This window comes from Podarcis vaucheri (assembly GCF_965113315.1).
Source record: "Podarcis vaucheri genome assembly, chromosome: 6".
NCBI classification, from domain to species: Eukaryota; Metazoa; Chordata; class Lepidosauria; order Squamata; family Lacertidae; genus Podarcis; species Podarcis vaucheri.
The window spans coordinates 83,920,269-83,941,360 of record NC_138764.1 but is presented as its reverse complement, the minus strand read 5'-3'; the positions used below and the strand labels follow the sequence as shown (position 1 = coordinate 83,941,360).

General features: G+C 45.6%; 1 protein-coding gene across 1 annotated transcript; it reads right to left on the bottom strand.

Annotated features, from left to right (window-relative positions):
* Window positions 1-4,336: 4,336 nt before the first annotated feature.
* LOC309534326 (neuritin-like) lies at window positions 4,337-15,477 on the bottom strand. The gene is made up of 3 exons (XM_082226591.1): window positions 15,264-15,477; window positions 13,777-13,939; window positions 4,337-4,881 (listed from the first exon to the last, which is right to left on the bottom strand). Exons 1-3 carry the CDS (start codon window positions 15,304-15,306, stop codon window positions 4,656-4,658), a joined length of 432 nt encoding a protein of 143 aa, XP_082082717.1. The 5' UTR covers window positions 15,307-15,477; the 3' UTR covers window positions 4,337-4,655.
* Window positions 15,478-21,092: the final 5,615 nt, after the last annotated feature.

Genomic DNA, 21,092 nt, shown 5'->3' with positions numbered 1-21,092 from the left:
TGGCATTGCTTACTTTCTAGAGCCTGCTATTATGTGATAGGAAAAGCTGCAGTCTAGCATTTCTCTGACAGCGCTTTAATGCAGTGGGGCAGACCTCCAGAGCCACCCTCCTGACATCACTGCAGCTTATTTAGATGGGGCAGGGCACCACAGGGTCTTGGCAAGGTTAGGACTGCACGTGGATGGACTGGTGGGAGTGCAGGATTGGCTCCACTGTCCTGTCCCACCCCTGCTAGGGTAAGTGGCAGCAACAGCAGCAGCAGGCTAGGAAGGGCAGTTCTGTGCTATCACATCAGTTGCTACTGCTTATACAGAATCCAGCTACTATGGTATTGCCAGGTAGTGGCTCTCTAGGGCCCCGGCCAGAAGCATTTCCTGCTCCTGCTGTTTCTTTGGCTGAAAGGTCAACACACTCAAAGCAGGGGAGAGAAGGAAAAGCCCCGCTTTTAATACAGATCTAAAACATTGCAGGCCAGTTGAGCTGGACTAGGCATTGTGCAGAATGCACAGATGCATGCTGGGACTCCAAAGCCTATGGAAGCTCTCATTTTCGAAATCTCATACCCAGCCATTTAACCTGAAATCTGCTTCAAGTGCTAATTGGAACTTGTATGCAGGGCTGTGTGCCTTTTTAGTTACAGAATTCAACACCACAGAAAGCTGGATTCTGCAATGTCTGTAAACAGCAAATACAGATAATATTTTGTATAATTCTGCCATTTTAAGCATTTTGCATAATTTGTTTAGTTTTGCATGTCATGAAAAGGGGCAAGGGATTATAGACAGTGGTAGACACGCTGCTCCCAAGTCACTAACAATCATATTGAACCAGTCCTCTGACTTTTGGATACTGCAGCATGCATTTTGACCATATACATGCTCAAGCATATCTTTGCAACCAGGAGGGCTAGAAACTTGTTCTTTTGGGAAAATGAAATATGTGTGCATTTGAGTGAGAGAGAATCAGACTATAGTTTCCATTTGGTTATCATTAACTCTGTTACTGTGGGTAAGCAGTGGCGTAAGCAGAAAAACATGATTGCAGTTATTCTTGGTCTCCTACCTTCGTTTCTCCTTTGGACACCCCTGCCATATCATGTTTCTGCCACACTTTCAAAAAGAAAGACATGTATAAAGTACTTTTCTCAGCACACATATAATACCTTCCCACACTGCTGAACATTCTCCAATTTGTTCTTCCTGAAGAGCATGCAGATTCTGCCTTGCCAGTAAATGGTGGTGAGAAATGTCAAGAGAAAGATCAAAATCAGACTGGAACTTTGTGAGATGTTCCTTGGAAGAACCAAACAGAATGTTTCCTGCCATGTCACTCAAGGAAATGTTCCTCAGAGCCAGTAGGGAAGACTCCAGGGATAGAAATGGGGGCATGCAGGAATGTTTTCAGAGAAAGAACACAAGTGAAAAAGAAACCATGTAGCTGCTCAGATTGTGGGCAAAAATAGATGGTCTTCTGTCATGGATGCTTTCGTTGAGATTCCTGCATTGCAGGGGGTTGGACTGGATGACCCTAAGGGTCCCAACTCTGCAATTCTATGGTTCTATAATCAGGAAGGAAAATACTTCCATTTCTATGTCGTATACATATAGGAGAGTTAATTTATCCTTGTCATATTTGTTGCTGCTTCATGCAGAACAAACCTGGGTGCCAGCCCGTTCCTAAATGATTTTGAGTTCTGAAGCTTACTTCTGACTAGACATATATAGGATTGTTCTGTGAATCTGTTTTCTGTCATCTTGATCCTGTGAAGCCCAGTTTCCTATGTGTTTGTGTGCATAAGAAAGTGAGAGCAGTTATCCTCTGCCCTGCCACAGAGCAAATAAACGGCAGATGGCTTCCTTTTCTTAATGAACTTGGTCTGATGTAGGCACTTGAGGGGTTGCTCCCAGAGAGCGTTTCTGCAACAGCTGCTTCTAGTGCATCATCCATCAGTGAACTCGAGCTAAATTTTGTCCAGGGGGAGGGGGGGAATCAGAGACAGGGAGTAGCCTTGCCCAGCCAAGTGATTTGAGCTTTAATTTCTAGGGAAAGTGAGACGGGACATTTGACAGTGTAAATGGCCACAGCAGGATTTTTAAGAGCAAGAGATAATATTGTAGAAATACAATGCTAAGCAGTGTCATATTCCAGAAGTCCCCCACCCTCCACAAAAAAGTCTCTGGAGGATAGGCTTAGATGGATGGAACCAGGGTGTCTTCCTGTTTCTGCTCTTTTAAAGCCAAGCGCAACAGAGAAGCCATGTTTCTTCATTCACATGTCTCTAGCCCACGATGTCTAAAGTTTGTGTGCAAGCTATCAGCTTTTCACAACAAAAGCTATGTCTGATTGAGGGGAGTGGAACTCACCCTCTCTCCTTCCTTCCTTCACTGCATTCTTGAAGCAAGTACAAGATCTAGTGATGGCCACCAACTTGCATGGCTTTAAAGGGAGTTAGACAAATTTATGGAGGCTAAAGCTTACCAATGGCTACAAACCATGATGGCTATGTACTACCTCCAGCGTCACAAGTGCTATGCCTCTGAGTGCTCGGAGTCACAAGTCAGCGTGTGCCCTGGTCTTGCTTTGGGGCTTCCCATAGGCATCTGGTTGGCCACTGTAAGAACAGGATTTCTGGACTAGAGAAGGCTTGGGTTTGATCCAGTGGGTCTCCTATGTTCTTAAGCACTTTTCTCCTAGCCGAGCTCTGACACAGTGAGTGAGCTGGGCTGGGGAGAAAAGCACTGGGGTCAATACCATGCAGGGAGGAAAAAGAGGAGAGGGTTCTGCTCCCCTGACTTGGATGTGCCTTTTGTGATTAAAACCAGGTTTCCTGCAGATGCTGCTTTAGACATGGATGAGGAGATGCGTGAATAAACAAACATGGCTGCTCTCACCATCTTTCACTAGTCCTCAGCTGGCAGTGGCCATCGGCACTTTGTAGCTGTGCAGGATGCTCAGAATGAGACTGTCACCAATCCCCACCCACATTCTAGCCTTCTTCCTATGCCTGTAATAGCTATGCCAAATTGGCAGGCAGAAATGAGGAAAGCCCTTGGGTTAAGAGCAGGGCAGGTGCTTTACATGCCAAAGGTTTTAGGTCAACCCATGCTGTCTCTAGTTAAAGGGTCCTGGTAGCAGGTGGTGAGAAGCTTCTGGAGAACCTAGAGAGCCACTGCCAGTCAAGAGTAGACCATACTGGGCCAAATGGGGAAATAGCCTGACTCATATGTTCATTACAAATTGATAGATGGAGTGTGGAAGGGGCTACAAGCAATTGGGCTGGAGGCTGGCGGGTTGGCGAGCATGGTTAACACCAGTGGTGGGGCTTGGATCTGGCCAGCAGGCTAGATTCAAAACTCATACACACACTGTGGAACACTTTGCCACATGAGCAGGGGGCTTGATGTCAGATGATGTCAGATGAATCCACTTCAAAGGAAGAATCAGGAGCACTTTTGCAGATGCGGCTTGAAGTCAATATTTCAAAGGCTTGAACGCCAATCTTCCTTTGAAACCTTGCCATTCAAGCTGCATCTGGAAGGGAAGACAAGAAGGCTCGGCAGGCCTAATTAGGCTCATACGCTTGAGGCTTTCCACTGCTGGTTTACACTCTGCTAGAGAGGTGGAGAAACTCAAATGGGTCTTAGAGCAACAGGTATGGTACACACAACTACTCTGCTAACAGGGCTGGAATTGCAGGAGATCATTCTCAACCTCAAACACCTTCAAACATATCCCTCATTTTCAGAAGTGCTGACAGCACTTACTCTTTTCTTGCATCACATCTTGGGAAATGAAGAAAAAGTGGTTTTCGGGAGGAGGATTGACAGTTTACATTGATCCCTTGTAAATGTGTGCAAAGCCAGCATGAGTTCCTTCTTTGCCCCTCAGGTCCTGTTTGTTGGCTTCCCACAGGCAACTGGCTGGCCAGTGTAAGAACAAGATGCTAGAAGGCCCGTGGCCTGATCCATATATTCTTATGTAGCCCTGAGGTTCTATCCACCAGCTTTAGGTTAGAGCTCTTGATCAGTACCTGAAACCACAATCCAACATAATTCTTGTGCAATAATTTGTCCAAAAAATACCTTGATAAATCAAACAGGTGTGTAACCTGATTAGCATATTAAAACGGCAGAGTGTCAGTAGAGATTTTGGGGATTGTTCCAGAGATGGAACGCAACCATTAGAATTTGTTTCTCTGGGAAAATCTGTTCCTGATCGTTTCTAAGAGCTCAAACTGCCCCTTTTAGTTCCCTAATATTTACTGTTCTAGGAGGTTGTCCAGGATACTGTCCTTAGGAATGGTTGTGTAGGTGTGGGAAGAGATCGACACAATAGTTTGATTGGTAGTTTTATCAAAGAACATCCAAAACACCAGACCAAAATAAGGAAAGCAGGTGGCCCTTTGCTTGTGCTGCCATTTCCTCCAAGTTCAGTGGTTTAAAACTGAGATTCACAAGCAACTTCTCGTGGGCAAAGTCACACTGGAACACTTGCCAGACTTGTTCTTGACAACCCAGATCACTGGGAAATGCAGTGGATTTCCCTCCATATTTATAATGTAACCAAGCATTCACTAAACAAACACAAAACCCCTAACAGTATTTATCAAAGATCTGGAAATAAATATATGTACATATGTGCAGAGTGGTTCCCTTTATAAATTAAGCCACGTGACCATCAAAGTGATGCTTAACAGCGAAAGAGATGGAATCTGCAAGGAGCTGAAATTCTGGGAGTTGCTGGAGGCGCAGAGGTCAAAAAGGCTGCCTTGGAATTTGATTTTCCTAGATTCCTTTTTCAACATCTCCCAGATAGTTGCTGCCTCCCTCTGGCACTCCCAAAGGGCAGCCACGGCACAGGTGTGAAACTCTTCCCAATATCTGCAGCAGGAGAAAGAGAAGACTTAGTTTCTTTTCATAAAACAAAGAAGTCACAGTTAGAAATTGCTTATCTGTAAACAGGTGCTACTGGAAGGAATTTTTTTATCTTAGCTGTAAAGTAGAACATATAGCAACGATCATCAATGCAGTGCCTGAGGGTGCTCACAAGTAGCTCTTAAGGGACCCATGAAATGTTTCAGTAAAAATCCCCTCAAAAATCCACAATCCGCAAAAGGCTTCTTGCTCTTTCTGCTCAATTCCTGTTTGCTTTGGCTTGGCCTCTCTAATGCTTCCTACAGCAGCCATTTTGTGTAAAGCCACACCCCCATGCCAGCCATTTTTGTGACTGGCACCCATGGCACTCAAATGTTCACTGGCTCAAAGAGGTTGTCCACCCCTGACAAAAACCCTGAATGGTTTGGTTGGTTGGTTGGTTATGACCAGAGTAGTCACTGTTCCAGCCTTCTCAATGTGAGTCTGTCCACCTTAGAGGAAGAAAAAAGGGACAATCCAAGTCTAGCAGCACTTCTGTGATACACTCACTACCAAGATGAATTCATGATCCCTGTGCCAAATTTATCCCCATAGGAACAAGTTCTTCCATAGTCAGTCCTTCCTGAATAGAGCCAGTGTGGTGTAGTGGTTAAGAGCGGTAGTCACGTAATCTGGGAAACCGGGTTCGTGTCTCCGCTCCTCCACATGCAGCTGCTGGGTGACCTTGGGCCAGTCACACTTCTGTGAAGTCTCTCAGCCCCACTCACCTCACAGAGTTTTTGTTGTGGGGGAGGAAGGGAAAAGGAGATTGTTAGCCGCTTTGAGACTCCTGAAGGGGAGTGAAAGGCGGGATATCAAATCCAAACTCTTCTTCTTCTGAATAACTCCTAGGATACCTAACATTTTGCTTTTGTGCATACGAATGCAGCCTACATGAGAAACATTAGGATGGATGTTGAAAGAACCAAATTTCAGGATGCCTAAGCAGGATAGGATACCCTGAGAAGGTTGATCTAGCTCAAGTGTGGAGACCTTCAGGCCGTGGGAATGAATGTGGTCCTCCAAACCTCTCTGCAGGCCTCATCTCCTCTCCAGCCACCCTCTCTAGCTGGCCCTGCTCCATACCATCCTTGAGTGTTTTTGCCTGGCTGGAATGTGTCTTTGAATGCTGATAATGCCTCCTGTTGGATGGAGAGGGGTGTGTAAGTGCACAAACTAGCCTACCATGTAAAATTTACATCAGTTTCTCCACTCACTTTTGCCTCTGGCCCCGCCCACCACAAGCGCTCAAAACGGTGCATGCTAAATTGTTGGTTAACCAATTTCAGTTCTTCCAATGAATATATGGATTCCAGACTAAATAGCTTGAGCTATACAGTAATGGATTTTTAAAAGGGGGCGGAAGCAGGACATAGGACAGAGTCCTGACTGTACTCCCTTGCTAGGCTGTTACTTTAATAGCTGCACTGTGAAAGTGAATTGTATCTTTTTTTCTGGCCTTGCTGAAACATTTTCCTTCTGGAAATGTTTGATTGTAATGTTACAATGGGTCCCTTCAGATGTCCTTTTTACTGTGCATTCATCATTATTTGTGCCCATGATTGTATCAGTGAGGTTATATGTGATCCCACTTTCAGTGCTATTTGTGCCTGCAATGATGATGATGGTGATTTATTTATACCCCGCTCATCTGGCTGAGTTTCCCCAGCAATCGTTTCTCAGTGGACATTCTGCTTTATTTGCAATCGGTGCATGTCCTGTAGTGTCCAGCTGGAATCTTGTAACTTTATCCTGTAACCACAAATGTGCAAAGGTATTTGCTCCACTTTCGTTGTGCTATTGCACAAGAGTGCCTCCCCAGACAGCAATAAGGTGGCAACATTGGGGAAGTGTCACTGAATATCTAATAAAGCTGAATGTGTGGATGGTCCACTATAAATCCATCACTAATGCACAACTATTGCATTAATGACATGTTGCCGAACACACCCACCAAAAACCCACCAGTCTTTCTCACATAAGTGGAACATTTCGCCCAAAGTGGACCCTGGTTATACGAAAAGCATCTTTTGTCCAAGGCATCCTTACACAATCATGAAACAAGGCTGGTGTGTGTGTGTGTCTGTGTGCATAAAATCTCAGAGAACACTTATCTGACTGCCAGCTGTAAAGAGCTCATTAAATAGAACTATTGTGGCAGAATAAATGTCCTGAGATGATAATGAGAGAAGCTACTGCCAAACAAGGTAAACTCATTTTGCCTTATAACAAGCCTTGCCTCTGCAACCTGCAACAGCATAATTGCAGGGGGCAAAGGAGAAATTTAGTGAGTTAGCAGCTTAAAATTATCTGACTTCAACAAAGACAGGAAGAGCGAGGCATGAAAACTGAAGTGTCTACTTTGAAGGACATTTTTTGTGTGTATTTGTTTCTCTTCACTCTTTCTCCTCCACCCTTCCCCATCTCAGTTGGGTAATCACAATCCCCAGCATGCCTCACTTTTTGCAGCCTCCATCTGTTCACAAACACAGGCCATAATCACATGACCTGTCAGCGTTGGACTCTGGGGGAATGTTGCACAACTAAAACCAAACAACAAATACAATCAATTTCATAGCAGGCTGCTTTCTGAGGCATCAGTTGTTATGATCTCCATATCTGTCACTGACCAGCCTTTTCTCACTAGCAGAGGGAGAGAAACATGGAACAGGAACATCATGGGAAGACAGTATTGTTTTAATTCCATTATAGCAGGAAAGAATGGCAGGGCATATCCAGGATGACATTGGGCCTTGCAGCACAATGATAGGTTGTGTGTATTCTGCATTAAAGCAAAACAAAACAAGAAAGCCTAACTCCACATCAACAAAATGTGAATCCAATGGTCTGTATAAAGGAGGTTAATTAAGGCTTGCATATGCTCATATAGTTTGCTTCATTAATTCTGCTTCTCCAATTCATGAGAAGAGGCAAAGATACGGATAGGAAGAGTGCTGAAGCCCTGGTTTCTGACCCAGTAAAATGTGCCTTCCCCATAGTATCTGATATTTCATCCTTTGTGGTGGACACATTTTCAGACCCAACTTCATAATCTTTTAAGGGCTAGAAATTTCAATAAAAGTTGAGGTTTTCTAGGTGCTGGATGTGCTTAGTACTAAATTTCACATGTGTACAGGTTAAGCACACAGAACCACTAAATATATGTATACAGCCCTGGTCTGGATCCATTTCCTAATCCTTAAAACATGGTTGATTCTGTATAGGTTGTTGTTGTTTATGTACTGATTTACTGTGAAAAAAAGGGGGGGCTTGCTCCCAGGTAAGTGCAGTTAGGGTTGCATCTGAACAAATTAAATCACCTCACACCATCACCATGGGAACCGTTGCCTGCAATCTAAAGTGGTATGGCCCAGATACAAAGTTTTACATTACTGCCTCAGTGAGGTAATTCTCCTAAGAAAATGAGCAAAAGTGGGGGGGGGGGAGTTCTTGGGGATCACTCCTACGGAGAACGAGAGCTTCCCTTTAGCTATACAGTGGTACCTCGGGTTACATACGCTTCAGGTTACATACGCGTCAGATTACACATTCCGCTAACCCAGAAATAGTGCTTCAGGTTAAGAACATTGCTTCAAGATAAGAACAGAAATCGTGCTCTGGCGGCGTGGCGGCAGCAGGAGGCCCCATTAGCTAAAGTGGTGCTTCAGGTTAAGAACAGTTTCAGGTTAAGAACGGACCTCTGGAACTAATTAAGTACTTAACCTGAGGTACCACTGTACCACAGAGAGTTAGAAAGTGGGGTTTAAAAACAGCAGCAATAATCTGGTGTGTGGCTGAGCCACACTGCTTGCTTGCAGTGATTAAGAAACTGAACTACCAATAGGAAGTCCCCAGTTTGACTCTCTCAGTCTCATTCCTCTCCACTTGAAATAAGGAGGCTAATATACTGACTTACTCTGCAAAGTAAGAAAGGGAAAGGCTGTACGGCATCTTATATCCTAGGGTTCAATCTCCAAAGTCTCTAGGTAGCGCTGGGAAAGACACCGGCTTGAAACCTTGAAGAGCCACTACACCCATCAGTGTAGACAATACATGAGCCAGAAGTCCAGCTTGCTATAAGGCAGGTACCTTCCTGCGTTCCTAATTGTAACTAGATAGTGTGTGTGAAGCGCTTTGAACTCTTGAAAGTTCTTAACAAATATTATAATTATGAATTCGGAGGGGGTAGGCTGTATGCCTGAGCCCCCTTCTAATTCCTGGAGCCAGCATGGATTCAATTCCTCGAATAGCTGGGCTAGCTTCCTGGTGAGGTGCACGCCATTAAGGTAGCAAAGGAAGTGGCTCTGTGCCAGGTAGCAAATGAGTGGGACCCCTCTCCCTCAACTCGCTGGTAGTTAGAAAGACAAAGACCAGAGAGTTAAGGTGTGTGAGGTAGAAGGAAGGTTGCAGGCAAACAGGCAGCCAGCCAGCTGGGAGACAGAACCATGCCTCATTTCTGCTGGAATCCAAGGCTGTGGCTATGGGAGAAGCAAGACCTTCTTGCTAATGCTGGGAACCCTTCCATCATAGGCTCAGGTTGTAGATATGTGTAAATAAACCATAGATCATAAAGACACCACGGTCTGTGCTGTACCTCATTCCAAAGAAAACAGAAACCCTGGGTGAGTGCCTGGAACCTCGAACTGCTCAGAGATTGGGGTAGCGTGCAATATTATTACAATGACTATTCCCAGAAGACGCCTGCTTCTTGGGAGAAAAGCAATGACAAACCTAGACAGCATCTTAAAAAGCAGAGACATCACCTTGCCAACAAAGGTCCGTATAGTTAAAGCCAAGGTTTCCCCAGTAGTGATGTATGGAAGTGAGAGCTGGACCATCAAGAAGGCTGATCGCCGAATAATTGATGCTTTTGAATTAAGGTGCTGGAGGAGACTCTTGAGAGTCCCATGGACTGCAAGAAGATCAAACCTATCCATTCTGAAGGAAATCAGCCCTGAGTGCTCACTGGAAGGACAGATCCTGAAGCTGAGACTCCAGTACTTTGGCCACCTCATGAGAAGAGAAGACTCCCTGGAAAAGACCCTGATGTTGGGAAAGATGGAGGGCACAAGGAGAAGGGGACAACAGAGGACAAGATGGCTGGACAGAATTCTCGAAGCTACCAACATGAGTTTGACCAAGCTGCGGGAGGCAGTGGAAGACAGGAGTGCCTGGCGTGCTCTGGTCCATGGCATCACGAAGAGTCAGACATGACTAAACAACAACAACAAATTCCCACGGCTCAAACTCCAATTCAGGCACAATGCCCCTTAGAGGTCATCTTCCCTTCATCTTTCCTCCTCCAAGGCTTTCTTTTCTCCTTCATTAACCTCCTGCCCAACCCTACAATATGTCTTTGCCCTCTCCCTAATCTGGCTTCTCCTTTTGCTGGTTCCCTATTCTTATTTATTGCTTTTTCTGCCTTTCTAATCTCAACATCTTTTCTCTTGCGGAGCTAGCTGGTTTTATGCCTTCCCAGAGCTTCGCCTCTTCCTTGATTGCATTCCTGGACAATGGCACCCATTTATCTCAGCAAACTTTTTATCTCTTCCATCTCCCTTGCTCGCTTTTAATCAGGCCCAGACCTGCTCCGGGCTGAGGGGCTTGGTGCTTTGGTACCTGATTGCCTTCCCATCTATCCTGATTTGATTACAAGTAAACAAATGGCTGCATATCCACCTTAACCTCAAGCTTCTCAGTTTGAAGCTGCCCCTCCTTGGAAAGGCCAAATGGATTCAAGACTGACTTGTGTCTTTTTTAGGCCTCTGCCCCGAATCAGTGCATTTCATTGATTATTACTATCCATAATTATTACCACATGTTTTATTTATTTATTTATTTGCTTGCAAGCTCTCTGACCCACCCGTCACCATAAGGCCCCAATGTGGGTTACAACTATAGAAAATACAATTATAAAAACAGATAAAACAATGGCAATGATAAAAAAATAGAATTGTTATAAGTGGAAAAGAACAGATGCAGAGGACTTTATACATCCCAGAAATGCAAGGCATAGCTCTTAGTTCCTATTATCCTGATAAGCAACTGAGGGACAACCTAGATTCCTTCTTCTGCCAATGTCATTATCCCAACTTAAGTCTCCCTCTCCCCTGGTCTCCCTGCAGAGGGATAAAATATAATTAATAATAATTTATTATTTGAACCCCACCCATCTGACTGCGTGGCTTCCAGCATATATAAAAACATAATGAAACATTAAACTTTTAAAAGCTTCCTTGTACAGGGCTGCCTTCAGATGTTTCCTATATAAATGCTATATAATTTCCTATATAAATGCTATATAATTACTCATCTCCTTAACATCGGATGGGGGGGCATTCCACAGGGTTGGTGCCACTACCAATAAGGCCCTCTGCCTGGTTCCCTGTAGCTTCACACATGGGTATCTATCTATCTGTGCCCCCTGCAGCTAATATCACCTCTGAAGGAAAGAAGTGGGGCCTAATTTCATGATGCTCATAAATAAACAAAAAGCTCAGAGGAATAAGAGTAAAATCTCTCCGGCCTCCATGTCACCTCTGACACCACAATGCTACACCCCTCACCAAGGTAATTATATTTATATCTTATTTTTAGGATATTTATAAGCCATCTTGATGAGCAGAAACCTTCTCAGTAGGCAACTTATTCATAAAGCTAAAGGGGCCCCTGACCATTAGGTCCGGTCGTGACCGACTCTGGGGTTGCGGCACTCATCTTGCTTTACTGGCCGAGGCAGCCGGCGTACAGCTTCCGGGTCATGTGGCCAGCATGACAGCCACTTCTGGCGAACCAGAGCAGCGCACGGAAACACCGTTTACCTTCCCGGTGGAGCGATACCTATTTATCTACTTGCACTTTGACATGCTTTCAAACTGCTAGGTTGGCAGGAGCAGGGACTGAGCAATGGGAGCTCACCCCATTGCGGGGATTCGAACCTCAACCTTCTGATCGGCAAGCCCTAGGCTCTGTGGTTTAGATCACAAGGCCACCCACGTCCCATTTCATCCTTATTCATAGGATCCTTTAAACTGTATTTCTGCACTTTCCAAATTCGGGGGTGGGAGGGAAATGCCAGATGTCCCCAGCCCCACTTTCATTGAAAAGAGGCAATGGGGGGGGGGAGGCAGTGAACAACTTAGTAAAAGCAGGGTGTGGTGAGATGGCAAGAGCAAGGATTTATTAAATGGGGCTAGGAAAAGAAGGGAAGAAACAAGAGGTGTATGGTGTACATGAAACTGCAGCGTCAAAGCAAGTGTTATCCCACACTTTCTGGTGCAGTTTTCCATTTTGGAGAACTGGGTTTGTTGCCCAAGAGCTCCAAATCTGCTTTAATGGTGCAACCTGAATTTGCCAGTGTGTGTGATTAAATCCCACTTGAAAAGAATGACTGTTTGCATGCACTCTTGAAAGTTTCTCAGACATATCTCTGCCTCTGGTGGAGGCCTCAAGCCTCTGTGAGGGTAGAACATGGCAGCTGGCTTCTCTGTGGTTCCTTCTCCCTTCCTCCTTTTCTATATGCTCCCCATTCCTCTCTCAATCTTTTCGGAATCTCCTCAGGCATGATCCTCCCTGCTCTTCCTTCAACATCTCCTCAGACCACCAATTCTTCCTTCTCGTACAATAGCTCCTGAGGGCTGCCACCCCTGGGCTACACTATAGGCATCCCACAAGAGTTGCAAAGTTATCAGGGACTCTGCCCCATGTGCCACTGAAGCAGTCCAGGAGGGGATAAACAGGATCAGAGGGAAACACTTTTTCTCCTTTATTAATTACCCATCAGAGTGCTGTGAAGAGGGCAGAAATCCTAACAACCTTAGAAGGGGGAAACTGAGATTTGGAATGTGTGCATCTAATCGCAAGGCTCCCTGACCCCAATTTCTCTGGGCTGAAGGCATGCCACATGCTTCCTTTCAGCCTAACGGGCACATAGCAGATGGAGCGGTTATATCCATGCTCTTTTCTCAGACGTCCGTGTGTATATTAAACAAGCCATTGTAAGAACTCCTTTATACCAAATCAGATCATTGATCCACCAAGCTCAGCATTGTCTACACTGACCAGCAGCTGCTCTCCAGGGCTTTAAATGTGTCTTTCCAACCCTACCTAGAGATGCTGGGGGTTGAATCTGGGGCCTTTTTGCATGCAGAGCAAACTGAGCTATGGTGGTGCCCCTGGATATGCAGGAAAATGTGCCTGCTGTCTGTGTGGAGTCTCATTTTCCTGTCCTAGATGTGGAGTCACCCACTTAATTATGGGAGAGGTCTATGTTTGGAGTATTTAGAGAATATCTAGGGAATAAAAGGTAAAGGGACCCCTGACCATTAGGTCCAGTCGTGACTGACTCTGGGGTTGCGGTGCTCATCTCGCTTTATTGGCTGAGGGAGCTGGCATACAGCTTTCGGGTCATGTGGCCAGCATGACGAAGCCGCTTCTGGCGAACCAGAGCTGCACACGGAAACACCGTTTACCTTCCTGCCGGAGTGGTACCTATTTATCTACTTGCACTTTGACATGCTTTCGAACTGCTAGGTTGGCAGGAGCAGGGACCAAGCAATGGGAGCTCACCCTGTCGCGGGGATTCGAACCTCTGACCTTCTGATCAGCAAGCCCTAGGCTCTGTGGTTTAGACCACAGCGCCACCCGTGTCTCATTTTCCTGTCCTAGATGTGGAGTAGATATGGAGTCACCCACTTAATTATGGGAGAGGTCTATATTTGGAGTATTTAGAAAATATCTGGGGAATACTTGACAGCAAAATTCACAGTGGAGAACAGGATTTGGGGGAGAGTAGCACTGAATCTGGAAGCAAGATGTGTCAGCGATGGATAGATGGATGGATGGTGTTATATGCATGCTCACCCACAGACAGCATACAGTCCTTGCATCTGGTCCCTTTCATCTTCCTCCTCCTCTTCTTCCTCATAGATGGCCATATTCTCTCCTAGTTTTAAGATGCAGTCAGATAAATCTTGGTAAATGTTTTCACACTGGGCTTCTGCAGTCAATGACCTGAGCAGGTACCCTGCAAATGGAAAGGGGATCCATGTAATTTAATAGAATCACAGAATGGTAGTGTTGGAAGGGATCCCGAGGGTCATCTAGTCCAACCCTCTGCAATGCTGGAGTCACAACTGAAGCATCTATGGCATGGCCATCCAACCTCTGCTTAAAAACACAGTCTACCTCCTTCTGATTGAGTTTGTTCCCCTGTCAAACAGCTCATGATGCAAGGAATCTCCTTCGGGCACCCACATTTCAGATTCAGAGCCAATGCCTTTGAACAATCCTCCTTCCCTAAGGTTTGGACCTGTTTAATAGGCATCATATGAGAGCCAGCATGAAGTTGCTGATAGTGTGCAGGTACTTAGACTTGGGGGTCTTGATGCAAGCTGAGGATCTGGGCTGCCTCTTAGAAACTAACCTATTCCGGCATAGCTAGGATTTATGCTAGGGAACAGACTTTATGTTGTGGGTGGACAGAACCTCAGTTAATATTTTTTTTATTGATTTGCCTGATTTAGGGAGAAGCAGTTGCCCTCCTGCCTCCCCCACTATGCCCATGCCTCACAGAGGTGTTGTGAGGATAACATGGCAGAAAGGGGTCCATTCATTTTGCCCTGAACTCTTTGGAGATCAGGCAGCATAAAAATGTAGGTGAGAAATATTTACAGTGGAAGGCGAAATGTGACCTGCCCTGAATTTGGTTGTCTGCATTTGCAGAACCTTACAAAGTGAGTTCAGAATCACAGAATTGTAGAGGTGGAAGGGACCCCAGGGATTATCTAGTCCAACCCCCTGAAATGCAGGAATATGTGGCTGTCCCATATGGGGATCGAACTTGCAACCTTGGCATTATCAGCACTACACTCTAACCAACAAAGCTATCTAAGCCATGCAATACATGTCTAATACACGACCTGTTCATTGTGATGTTTCCTCTGGAGCTGCTGCCAAGTATTCAAACATGCCTAGAACTGGAGTTTGCCAACTTCCCTGCCCTGAGCTCCTATGCCTTTAACAACTACCCAAGATGCAGACATTTAGCAGGGGAAGCTTCTCCCATCATTTCCTCTCTATAGGAGGGTGTGTGTTAATTTTTTGCTTGAAAGGTTGTTGTTAGTAACGACACAGGAGCACTGCCTGGAAAAACAGTTGGCAACCTACTTAGGGCACAGCCGAGGCTCAAAAGAAATGCGAGGCGGTAGCTAACTAACCCTTAGAACTAGAGGGCGCGCACCTCCGGGATGGAGAGAAAAGACTTTCAGCTGGGCTAGTTACTGAGCTCCATGATCCGGACCCGCTCCAAATCGAAGCACGACCCCTGCGCCGGGAAGGCTGCTACTCACCCAGCGCGACGAGTAGGAGCACCGTGCCCATTCGCTGTCCCATAGCCGCCGCCTCCTGCTGCCGCCGCCCTGCTCAGGGGCTCCGGCTGGACTCCACCCCTGACATCAACAGCATGCCCCCAGGAAGCCCATTCCCCCGCCAGCAGCACCCACAGGCGCCCCTTTAGCCTTCCTCCTCCCGGTGAGGAAGCAAGACGGCGCAGGCGACCGCCGAGGTAACTTCGAGGGCTCAGCTGGCTCGGTGCGCCTTGCAAGCGCTCAGCTCCCTCCTCCCGCGCCCTCCCGGGGGGAGTCTGCTCAGCCCATCTGGAGACGCCACTTCTTTCCCTCCAGCTGCCTCCCGGGAGCCCAGACCCTTTCTCCTTTCTCCCCCTGCCGAGAAAGGTGGTTTAGTCCAGGAAGGCGCAGCCACCGCGCTCACCGGGGGAGAAAACGGAGGGGTCTGTCCCTTGCCATGCTTTGGTGTTGAAGGGGCTACTTTGACGCTTGCAGAGTGGAAAGTGTCTCGGGTAGGGAGGGAGCTCTCTCTCTCTCTAGGGCTGCATGTGGGCAAAACAATCCTAGGAATCGCTCTGCCCTAGTAGGGCTCCCTTGCAAATCACTCTGCGCAGAGGATTTCAGCCTGAAGCATTTGAAGTGGAAATCTGGGCGGATATTTTAAAAATCCGGACTAGCCACATCTGAAAGGCCACAGGCGCCTCACTCCAATTCACACACGTGCGCCCTGGCTAGTAGAATAGAGAGGGACTTTCTTTCTCATTTGACAGAAGGTTTACTCCAGGAAGCAATAGTCATGGATGGCTTGAGATGGGATGACTTCTGCTAAAAAAGAAAACCAGGTCAGCTTTCTTCCCTAACCTGGCACTCTCCAGATGTTTTGGACTACAACTCCCATCAGCATGGGGAGCGCACCAAGTTGGGAAATGTTGGGCTGGGTTTGCCTACTTTTAGCAGCCTGTCTGTGAAACTGACACAATGACAAGCCCTGCTTAAGGATATTGAAAAGTTCTTTGCTCAGCAGGGCTCTGAAGATAATAAAAAAGTTAGGGTGTGGGTGTCGCAAAACCTCAAGCTTACCAGTTTTATATGTACTGTATTTTCTAGGATTTAACTCTTAACTTTCAAAGTCTTTGTGACTGCATTCTTTTCATATATCCAAGGTTTAACGGGTCCGTCCCTTCCTGCCCAGTGATTGCTCTCAGTATAAGAATGTTGGTCTCTGCTCCTATGTCCTAAACAGCAGCTTGATCTGTAGATCATGCTTAAACACCACAAAGTGAAAAGTTTCACTGGCTGATTTTTGCAGATCAAGCTGCTGTTAAAGACACAAGAGCATGCTAGGCTATTGTGATGTTTATTCCCTTTTTCTTTGCCAGCTGGCAGCCCTATTCTGAGGGTGTTTTTGCATAAGGTGCTTAAAATCACACTTGAGCTTCTTCGATGCTATTTCTGTCCCAAGTGAGCGATGCTGATGTAGGAGAGAAATCAATTGTACATTCTGGTCTAAGCAATCACATTGGACAAGGCAGCTATACAGGAAGCACTTTAGCTTCTCATGTGTAAATACCCTAAAATGCTGGGCAGTTTTGAAAGTGTTGTTGGAGACTTGGGACATTTTTGTCCCATTCATTTATTGATGAATAACAACATACACATTGAGCTTGGTTGTCTAGCGAGCACTCAGATGTGTAAAGGAGTATCAGTTCCCCAGGACAAGTGAAGTTACACAATCCCACAGCTCCTTCTCGAACGGTGGCTGCAAAACTCAGACTTGAGGCTCTTTGGCAACTACCAAGTGCTTTGCAGCCCCTGCTTGAGACCTGACTTGTATGCCAGCCATCAGTCACCAGCCATCAGTGCTAATTGGAAAAAAAACACATTCTAACCATCAAAGTTCATTGAGCAGCTTCCTTGAGCTGAGCATCAACTTTATTATTATTTTATCTAGCTACCTTATTGGTTACGTCGTGAGGTTGTTGAATGAGGGAGAAAGACCTAGCTGAACTTTAAACGAAACAAGGCACAATATAGAAGCTTAAGACCAGTAATATTTTCTAACATTTCAAATGATTGATACCTCACAAGTCCCGATGTAAATAGCTGGAGAACTAAACAGGTTGGAGAGGTTGGAGAGGTTCAGGAGGCAACTTCCATAAACTTCCATAAATCGGCACCTCTGCTACTGTTTACTCCAGCTTAGAACAAAAGATAAGCCGCCGGTAAGCAAGCACCCTCCTACTATATATCCATATATACCCATATACCCACTATGGTCCTCACCAGGAAAAATTACAAGGACCAAGGAATTCTGCCTAATTCACCACAGAGGCCGATGGAACGACGAAGGAGACAAAGTAAAATTACCAGCTACTTTCCCCAAAAAGACTCGAGCAAGAGAACTCTGAATGAGAGTATCCTAGATGTAGCTATGCCTTTGCCACTTACAGTGCTGGATTGGTCAACACAGTTAAAGGACTTGCAAACAAACAACAAGTGGACAAACCATCCAACAAATCTGGCTCAAGAACTTGCCATAGCAGAGAATGCTACAAAGGCTAACACAGCCAACACATCCGATGCCAATCCTCATTTGTCACCGCTGGAACTTGGAGGTAATCTTTCATCCCACTGGGTGAAAGCCAATGACTGTGGAACAGAAATGTGGGGTGATCATCTTCAGGAGCAGATATACCAGATCTCTAAGGATCTCCTTAACGTTAAAAAATTTCTAGCGATAACAAACGGGCTGCTCCTGACCCTAGTGGATAACTTTAAACAACATGTGAGCGCTTCAGACCAGAATACAAATCCCCTAGCCAGCCCGGATCCACCACTCCCCAGTAAACCCCGGAGGAAAAAAGCTGAGCCTAAGAGGAAGAAAAGCAAAAACATGAAAAACCTAAGGCGGCTTAAGACAACTCACCGTACCTGTAAAAAATATTGGCAGAAGCTCTTTAACCTTCTTCCATCCCTTTCTACAAGTGGAAAAAACAAATCCAAGTCGAGTGCCATCAAAGAGACACGTAAAGTAGATACTCCCATAAAAGAATCTAAATCAAGTTCTGAAGAATCAACACCGAGCTGGGACAAAGGAACTGATCCATCTGCAGTCATATCGCCCCAGAGTCCTCTCATGGCCAGCACAGAATCAGTAGACAGAGGTGAGCAGGCGACCCAAACTATCGAGGGGAACCACTCCTCTCAAGTTCGACAGATGTTGTGTCCCAAAAGAGAATGGAGTTTAGTCCTAATCCCACAAAAGCTTGTCTTTGCTAATTACCCTAAACCGCCTAGATTTTACGCAGGGTTGGACCGTACAGACCACTTTTTGTCTATTATAAGTGGCATTTTACCGGGGGTAGTAAAAGCAACTGACATAGCCGCTATAGAGTATCTACATCAAGATGATTGCTCGGTACGAGCACTGATTACTTTTTTAGATCATAATCTGGCCAGTTTCATTTTTAGAGCTAAAAACCTATTCAAAAAAGAAAGAATAGTTCTGTTAAGAATATTTGAAAATAGAGCACCTGCAACCCCTCTGATAGGGCCCAAGAGCATAGGAGTGGAAGTTCACAAAAGGGAAAAAACCAACCACCAAAACCATCGAAATAGAAAGCATAAGTTCCAGCAGGATCATCCCCACCAAACAGCACCAAATGAAAAAAAGGAAGCCTCACACCCAACTGGCGTCGAGCCTCCCACGTGGGACAGTGAGGACTCCGTTTGGGAGGAAGAATTCTCGCTGATAAAGCGATTCTGGTCACTGCATTCTCCAGCTCAAACTGAGATCCTGAAAAGATTTGATTTACTTCGAAGCAGACTAGAAAAAAAGGATGATCAAGGTGAGACAATGAAGGACCCTTATGTGCATCCTATATCTCCCAAATGTCTGGTGGATAAGAAGACAGTGGGAGGCACCTTTAAATGTGTGGACGTGGAATTACAATCAGAGCCCCCTGTGATGTACAATAAAGTAAGACCAAAGCAAGGTGTGAAACCTCAAAGCTCCTGGCACAGCTATCTTAAATTGTCTCCGAATGAATTAGCTTCCCCCCCAACTCCAAAATCTAGCCCCAAATCACCAAGAAAAGAGGATCACTACACTCTCTCCAAGCAGCCAGCCTCGAAAAGAACCAACGGGTGTGTTTTTTTAGACACCAAAGAATTGCTGGACATGGTGGTGACATAGATCCAGCCCCCCGAAGGGCCCGGGGCCTAAAAGCGCTGTCCTGGAATATCGCGGGCTGGCACGCCAAGAAAAATAATCAACAATTTTTGTGTTACCTTAAGCAATTTGACATCATCTTCTTTCAGGAGACATGGCAGAATGACCCTATATTTCTTAACGGGTATAACTGCCACTACCTGCCTGCCTCTCCATCTCAAAGGGGCGGCAGATCTAGTGGTGGCCTAGCTTGCTTCATTATTTTATCTATTGCATTAATACCCCACCATTCTTCAAAGAAGTTCCAAGTGGTGTTGATGCTTTTCCCTCTCTAAATTTTATCCTCACGAAAACCCTGTGAGGTTGCTTAGGCTAAGATATTATGACTGGTCCAAGGTCTCCCAGTGGGCTTCATGCCCAAGCAGGATTTTAACTCTGGTGTCCCAGTTCCCAATCCAACACTCTAACCACTATACCACACTACATCATCAACTGACAATAAACAACTTGGGACCTGGCTGTCTGAAGGACCACCTTCTTCCATACAAGCATGCACAAATTTTAAGATCTCCAGGAAAGGCTTTTTTTCTCTGCCCTGCCAACTTCTGGGAGAGTATATGTTGAGGACTTAGAAAGAAGGCCTTTTTGGTGGCTTGGGAACTTAGCCAATCTCTAGTGATCTAGTTCTGACAACAAGGCTTTTGGCCTGTCAGACTGACCTGTTTTATTTGTTTCTGCGGTTGTTTTTAACTTGAATGATCTGGTTTTCTACCTGTTTATAATGTACACAGTTTTGCTTTTTTTAACCATGCACATATGCAATTACAGATAATAACAGATGCACACTGCATTTTATAGAACTGTTTTAGATTGTATTGAATTGCTTACTAATAAACATTATTAAGCAAAGAAGCTAAACAAAAGGTGGCAATATCTTTACTTGGCATACGACATTTGTATGTTGCAAAGGATTATTGCCATCTGCTGGCTTTTTATTGTAGTCCACGAAGAAATCCAGTTACTTTTTTCTCTATTGATTTGCGGGGGTGGGTAGTATGGTCTGTTGGACAGGGTTACAAGGTATACAGCAGGGTTGGGGAACCTGTGCCCCCCCCAGACTGCAACTCCCATCAGCTCTAGCCAGCATGACCAATGGTGAGGGATGCTGGGAGTTTTAGTCAAGCATCATCAGGAGAGTGACAGTTTTCCTACCCCTGTTATCTAGTATTCTCAGTATTAGTTCTTATAAGTCCTGCAGTTGGCCCACAGAGGCAGATCTGGACCACGGGGACAAAAAGTTTCCCCATTGCTGCTCCCAGGTTCAGTCCCCACCATCTCTCATTAAAAACATCAGGTAATGGGAAAGATCTGTGTCTGAGGCCTTGGGAAACAACTGCTAGCCAAAGTAGACAATACCGGGCTGGAGACACCTAAAACTGAGTTGTAGCAACAGCATCATTGGTATCACCATATAGGCTCCATCCTCTTAATTAAATGTTTCCTATCAGCCCACATTACCATGGAATGAATGAATACAGTGGTACCTTGGGAGGCGAATGGGACCCGTTCCGGAGCCCCGTTCGCATCCTGAACAGAATGTAACACGCATCTGCGCATGCGCAGGTCGCAGTTCACTGCTTCCGCGCATGCATGTGACATCA

Excerpts from the sequence above, each read along its gene's own strand:
- LOC309534326 (XM_082226591.1), bottom strand. The coding sequence starts at position 15,306 with ATGGGACAGCGAATGGGCACGGTGCTCCTACTCGTCGCGCTGG. Across the intron at positions 13,940-15,263 it reads GCTCCTACTCGTCGCGCTGG|GGTACCTGCTCAGGTCATTG; the intron begins GTGAGTAGCAGC and ends TTCCATTTGCAG. Across the intron at positions 4,882-13,776 it reads GGACTGTATGCTGTCTGTGG|ATATTGGGAAGAGTTTCACA; the intron begins GTGAGCATGCAT and ends CTCCTGCTGCAG.